This window comes from Brassica rapa, chromosome A07, assembly GCF_000309985.2.
Source record: "Brassica rapa cultivar Chiifu-401-42 chromosome A07, CAAS_Brap_v3.01, whole genome shotgun sequence".
In the NCBI taxonomy this organism is placed as follows: Eukaryota; Viridiplantae; Streptophyta; class Magnoliopsida; order Brassicales; family Brassicaceae; genus Brassica; species Brassica rapa.
In genome coordinates, this window is record NC_024801.2 from 9,867,160 (window position 1) to 9,873,851 (window position 6,692).

Genomic DNA, 6,692 nt, shown 5'->3' on the forward strand with positions numbered 1-6,692 from the left:
CCTTCCATAGGAAGTTACATTTTATTGGTTGTTCTGTTCCGGTCTGGTTACCCAGTCCATCTCAAGTTTGAGTAATAGAATGGCCGTTTGACGTCAAAAAAAAAAAAAAAAAAAAAAAATATTTGTTCAACAATGGCCAATCGGATACATATCTGGATTGGCAATGATAATACTGACACGAACTGGTACATAATAACTTATAAGTTCTCTTAAATCCGAATCTATTATTTGCAATATTGTATGAAACACTTGGGTTGGGGTTTTGAATTGAGGGTGGCCGTCGACGTTTCTAATAATTAAGATGGCTTTGTTTTTTAGTACCATTGGTCATAGAATGAAAAGGTTATTTGCTTGTCTAAAGAATTGAATTTAGCCCTAGAAAAGCGAGAACTGGCATCGTTTGACCAAGATTAACTTTATATCATGATGTAGGTATATCACAAAAGGCACTTTAATAACATCCACATCGACCAAGTTACCAATTCCAAGTCATGTTTAGACTTATATTAGTCGTAATCAATTTCATACTAATTGTCAATAAATTTAACTGAAACCCATGGTTAAAGAAGTCAGTATAAGATTGGAGTATTTAACTCCCCCCTCCCCTCCCCCCCCAATCCCCACCGTCGAGTCTATACTTTTCTAGCACTTTAATTACGTGACTATTTCTTAGTAAAAAATGTACATAACTATTTTCCTTCTAATACAGTAACAAACAGCAAACTAGTGATATAGAGGATTGACATCAATTGAATTATCTCCCATTTAAAAGATACGCAAAAACTTTTTTTGTTGTCAACCTAAACTAAACCCATTGTTCTAAAAACCGGTGTAGGCTGTAGTTACGCACCCGCTTAGCCAGCAACCGGGTCTTATATCCAAAACGTTTTTTTAATAAATTTGATTTATAATATTTAAATCGGTTTAAACTGTTTAATCAGTTAAAATTGGTATAAATTAGTATAAATCTGTTAAATTTAACTATAATGTTAGTATATATTCACAAGTTAGTCTAATTTCTTTTGTTTTGTATATCTAATTTTGATAATTCATCAAAATAATTGTACTGCCTAAAATTAAAATATTTTGTATAAATGCAATATATCACTACAAGAAAAATGCTCATTGTTAGCGCGGGTTATATGCTATGTTAGAGTTTTGATAGCGAATTCACAACTGCTGTGTATACGGCAGCCATCATAGGTAGGCCCCCTACAATAGCGTTTTTCTTTGATGCTACGAAATGTACGTTTACGATAGCATTAATTAGCTGATGTTATTAATGAATCTACGGCACAGTTATTTTTTGTTACAAATTGATTATGATACGTATTGTGTGCCATGGTAGCAACGTCTACAATAGCAATAGCTTATTTTGGTAATTGCTGTGGATAAGTGCTATACTAAAGTTTTTAATAGCTTAGAAATATATTATGATAGTTTACATTATATGAAATATTTAATGCTATGCTTTACAAGCATAACTGTTTTTTTTTAGCTATTGTTATTTTGTCCACGAGCTATGAATTTGCATTTTCGAAAATTTGTAATAAAAAAAGCAGAAACTTCATAACAAACTAACACAATCATAAAATAAGTTTGACATACATAAGTCATTACACATAAGTGTTACTGATGCAGTTCTAAAACACAAACCAAAGTCATAAGCAATAATATCATACATCAAGTTCATTAGCCTAGCTTAAACACTAGCTAAATCTGGACCTAAGTTCTTCATTCCCTCAGCTGCTGCAACAATGAAAACTCTGATCAGTTATGCAATTACATATGCAGGTTTAAACACACAAAACAGAATACTTACAGCAGCTTAAAATATGACCAATTTATCAATTGGCCATGCAATTGATGAACCGTGTGCATCTTTCAAACTCTCTATTTCATCTGATTTCCTCCAAACTTCGGCATCATCTACGAGCACTGCATCTACCCACACTCTAGCTGCTTTCGGACCCAAGCGCACAAAGTGGACCAGTTGAGTTGGGTCTGTTGAATGGATACGACCTTCAGCAACAACTTGTTTCCTCTCACCAATGTCCATCAATTTGCACTTCTGATTCTGTTTCATTGTCTGAGATCCATGCTTAAGCTGACACTTTACAATAGACATGCACACAATTCAAAACACAGATATTAATATGAGCAGATGATTGAACATATAAGTTAAAAATTTACCTGATCAGTTGCAGGAGACTCGTCAGTATGAATTGATGTTGTTGCTCCTGATTTTGCACCTTTTCTACCACTTGTATCAGTAGGCGACTTATAACCAACCGATGTAACTTTCATACCCGTAGGAGATTGTCCTCTTGTTGCTTCTGGTGGATTGTCAAAGACAACTTTGCTAGCAGGCCATGACATAAAAGAATGTAAGCAGTCCTCCAGGTAGGAATGATCCATCGTAGGCCTCCATAAATATGTTCCATGCTCATGTACAACATCCAAGAATACTTTAACTGCTTTAGGTCCTAGAGGAAGTCCATTAACCAATGCTTTTGGTTCTTTTGTCTGCCAACGCCCTTCACCAACAACTACACTGTCATCAGACAAATCCAGAAGTTTGCATTTGTTGAGAGAATTTGCTCTTGAGCCCTATCAAACACATTCAGAAAAAAGAAGTTATCATAGGCGAAATCATGACCTTATTAACTATGTAACTGCAAGAATGAAAAAAATTTACCAGTGGTGCAATGTCTTCATGTTCAAGCCCCAGACCTAGTTCCACGCATTTTTTCTTCGGCCATGCAATAATATGACCAACAGCTTCCTTAATTGTGCACATGTTAGTCGCAGGTCTCCAGAGGAATGCTTCAGGTTCAGTAGCTTCATCAACCAAGACTTTAACATCATTAGGACCTAATCGACTGTCATTCACTATGGCTTCAGGGTCAGAAGAAATGATACGACCCTCAGCAACGTTTCCATCTTCATCAGCCCAGTCAATGAGAAGACACTTCTTTTGTGGTATCTTGTTCACACTCTGTTAAATGTTCAGTTGTTAAAGTATAAGAGTAGTGTAAAGTAGAAAAAAAATGCCATTGATCTCATATAAATTGCTTACTCTTGCAGCCGAGTTTTCCCCCACTTCATTGTCATCTCTCTGTAACATAAACCCAACACAAAGCTTATTATTATGTGATAAGCACTTATCTTTATGTATTCTTGGAGATGTAACTAACCTGGTTTTTTACTTTCGCAAGTTCAGACTGTAGTTCATTAACCTTTTGCATAAGATGAATTTGTGTCTGTTGCATTTCAGAAATTGACTTCTGGTTGACATTGAAGCAAGCTAATTTCGTCTTACTAATATTCCTCCCCATTGCTCTCATACGACCAGGATTATCAGGTCCTAAGACCTGGATGAGCGTATCTTCATCCAGATTTTTTCTACTCTGACTACCACCCTTAACAATCTCAGCTGCCTTTTGCTGTATACCACATTACAATTAACAGAAAAAGTTATAAGATTGTTTTAATAGGAGGAACAGATTATGTTATAAACTTACAATCTTCTCGGCAGCATTTGTGTTGATGGGAGTTCCATCTTTTCTTGTACGTGACCTCACCCAGACTTTAAGTCTCGACACTTCAGATTTGTCTTCAGAACTATTTTTCTGTTGCAAAATTATATGTCAACAGCCTTGTCTACAGATAAAAAAATGAAACCAAAATCTAAGATAATATGCTTACCATCTCTTCTGCTAGTCTAACCATTCCCTTTCTACTACAAGTGTGAGGAATCTGTTTGCTTCTCCTCTCTTTGTAGCTATCACTCAGAACCTATCATTTCGTAATAACGATCTTATTAATCTAGTTAGTAATAACGATCTTATTCATTTAAGAATTTATACCTTGAATTCTTGGCTTGTTTTTAGCTTCACAAATTTGCGCCACTCAATTGGATGAACATTTTTAGGTCTGAGATTCATCCTTTGTTGGTTATTTTCAGCTTCATTGATTTGGGTAACAAGACGTGACTTGGATGATCTCCACAAGGCTCCCATCTGCTTAAGAACTGCAACCCTTTGGTGGTCCTCATCAAGTTCAAACCTTGCCTGCACACGTAGTTAGCCAACCAATAATCAATAACTTGATGTCTGTTCAGAAATATATATGCTGTTATCGTTTAGAAATTGTCACCTGGACTGATTTCCAAAGCACTGTCTTCACTTCTTCAGTAATTTTTTTCCAATTTTCAACTGTAACAGGCACGTGCTCCCTTACCAACGGACCCAAATATGAAGATAACTTGACTGAACCAGGACCATAAGCTTCTCCCATAAAAGTGAAATCGACATGAACTCTGGTATTTGGATCTTTGGCTAGGTCTCTCATCATTGTTGGACCACGCTTTCTCTTACGGGAGGTTCCACCTTCAGCCTCTTGAGTATGTTCTATCTCACCTTCAGGCTCGTCGCCATTATGTTGCTCTGGTGGACGCTCCTCTTCCTGTTGTTGTTCCTCCTCATGTTCCTCTTCCGGTTCTCGTTCCTCCACATGTTCCTCTTCCTGTTCCTGTTGCTGCCCACGTTCCTCTTCATGTTCTTCTTCATGTGTTTGGATAGTACAAACGAACTCAACTTCGTCATCATCTGCCTTTTTTGACTTCTTTGCTTGTCTCCTTCCACGTTTAGTCTGCTTTGCACGTCCCATCTTAATTCACCTGAAATATAATAAGAAATACATAGTTAACTTCATACTCAACAGAACACTGAAACAATCACACAACAAGAAACAACCAAACAAGCAGACAATGACCAAGCAAGTACCCGTGTGAACATTAGTCTTCCACCTTGATGCCTTGCATTTAGGACACTTATCGAGCTTCTTGAACCTCTTTCTGAATAGGCAGCAGTCGTTGCCACAAGCATGGATCTTCTCGTAGCCCATGTCAAATGATTTCAAGAACTTCTTCACGTCATAGAGTGATGTGTGCAAGACATTTTCTTCAGGTAACATGTCTGGCAAGGTCTCTAGCAAATCATTGAAGCTCTTGTCAGACCATCCATTCTGAGTCTTCAATCTGAACAACGAAACAATTGCAGATAACTTGCTATGGCTTGAACAGCTCGGATACAATGGTGTTTCAGCGTCAGCTAGCTTTGCCAAGAACTCATCTTCTTTCTTGTTCTCTCCCTCTGCCATATCAGATAGATTCCCCATACCAGCTAACTCTTCATCAAAACACTCAGCAGCTCTGAACAACCCATAGATCTCATCGTTCCACTCACTTCCTTTGCTTTCATCAGCAACCTCTGTGTTCAACTCTCCATGTAGATACCAATCAGCCCGCATCTTATAACCCTCCTCCATACCCCTAGTAACAAGATGATCAAGTACCACACTTGCTGAATGTCGAACTATGTTACGGCAGTCAATACACGGACATACAATAACATCAACCCCTCCCATTGCTGAAGCCACATCCCGGACAAACTTTGAAGCCCCTCTCTCATATCCAGGATCAACTCTGCCATTAACAATCAAAAGAAAAACAAAATTAAACAAGTTAAGTCAGTAATCACCAAATGAAACATGAGATACACGCTTAAGCTCATTACCTGTTTAGATGTACCCAAGCTTTGTCCATAATGCTGTGTTCGAACCTAAGTTGAAACCTTTTGTAACAAAACGAACTTATAACATAACACATAAGAGTCAGAGGATGTAATGATATAGCAAAAATATTCAGAGCATGAAACGATACCAACCAAATAAAAAGATAACTGGAATAAAACAGGAAATCAAAGCAACCAACATATCAAAGCAACCAAGAAATTAAAGCAAAAAAATAAAACTTCGATTTCAGCTTAACACTGACAGAGATATCAAAATTGTGACTTCCTATACCTAAGAGATGTAGAACAGGAGTTGAATCGGAGCTGGGAGAAGCAGCGATGAAGGAGAGTGATGGAGAATCGAGGAGGAGATGGAGAATCGAGGAGGAGATGGAGAATCAGAGATGGAGAATCAAGGCGGAGATGGAGAATCGAGGCGGAGATGGAGAACCGGAGATGGAGAATCGAGACAGAGATGGAAATAGAGAGAGAACGAGAGAGAAGGAGATGGAGAATCCAGATTGATTTCTCTTAGAGTTTTGTCGAGAAAGGGGGAAAATGAGAGAGAAGAGAGGGAACCCCGATTAGAGAGAGGGAAAACAGAAAATATTAGCTAATTTTTACTAAGTGTTTCGTGGAAAAGCTAATTTTAGCTTCCCGCTTAGCAAAACTCTATCATAGCATTAATATAATGCTAACCTATACTAAAAAAAAAATTCATTCATCAACGACAGCAGTTCAGTGAAACGTGCTATAACAATGTGCTATGAATAGCAACTTTTTTTGTAGTGTATATATATATATATATATATATATAATAAATTAATAATTTGTTAAAAGCCAAAGTCTCGCCTAATCGTCGATCCGCCTAATCAGTAGTCCTCTACAAGGTGCTTATCACCACCTATCAATTTTTTGAACATTGATAAAATGTATAAGACCATGAGTTGGCAATCCAAACCTAAAGAAAAAATAGAGTTCACTAATATAAACATTAACTGTGTCAAATAACCGATGATACAATAAATGATACATAACTATAAAGATGGTCGGCCATGAGATTTTATGGGATGTTTGCGATTTAGCGAAGATTTTAATAAATGTTTATTTCTACAA

General features: G+C 37.1%; 1 protein-coding gene across 4 annotated transcripts; it reads right to left on the minus strand.

Moving 5' to 3' along the window:
* Window positions 1-1,161: 1,161 nt before the first annotated feature.
* On the minus strand, window positions 1,162-6,295 carry LOC103828764. Of its 4 annotated transcripts, none has more exons than XM_033274242.1 (11): window positions 5,869-6,295; window positions 4,159-4,681; window positions 3,870-4,073; window positions 3,709-3,798; window positions 3,525-3,632; window positions 3,198-3,446; window positions 3,080-3,118; window positions 2,699-2,998; window positions 2,194-2,610; window positions 1,823-2,113; window positions 1,567-1,746 (listed from the first exon to the last, which is right to left on the minus strand). In XM_033274242.1, the coding sequence occupies exons 2-10, from the start codon at window positions 4,669-4,671 to the stop codon at window positions 1,829-1,831; spliced, it is 2,205 nt and encodes a 734-aa protein (XP_033130133.1). In that variant the 5' UTR covers window positions 4,672-4,681; window positions 5,869-6,295; the 3' UTR covers window positions 1,567-1,746; window positions 1,823-1,828. The 4 variants fall into 4 exon arrangements, with proteins under 4 accessions (XP_033130130.1, XP_033130131.1, XP_033130133.1 ...); XM_033274241.1 differs by having other exon boundaries at window positions 1,567-1,749; window positions 5,869-6,293; XM_033274239.1 differs by having other exon boundaries at window positions 1,162-2,113; window positions 5,869-6,293.
* Window positions 6,296-6,692: the final 397 nt, after the last annotated feature.

Excerpts from the sequence above, each read along its gene's own strand:
- LOC103828764 (XM_033274239.1), bottom strand. The coding sequence starts at position 4,671 with ATGGGACGTGCAAAGCAGACTAAACGTGGAAGGAGACAAGCAAAGAAG. Across the intron at positions 3,447-3,524 it reads CAAATGCTGCCGAGAAGATT|CAAAAGGCAGCTGAGATTGT; the intron begins GTAAGTTTATAA and ends TGTGGTATACAG. Across the intron at positions 3,119-3,197 it reads TTGCGAAAGTAAAAAACCAG|AGAGATGACAATGAAGTGGG; the intron begins GTTAGTTACATC and ends TTTATGTTACAG.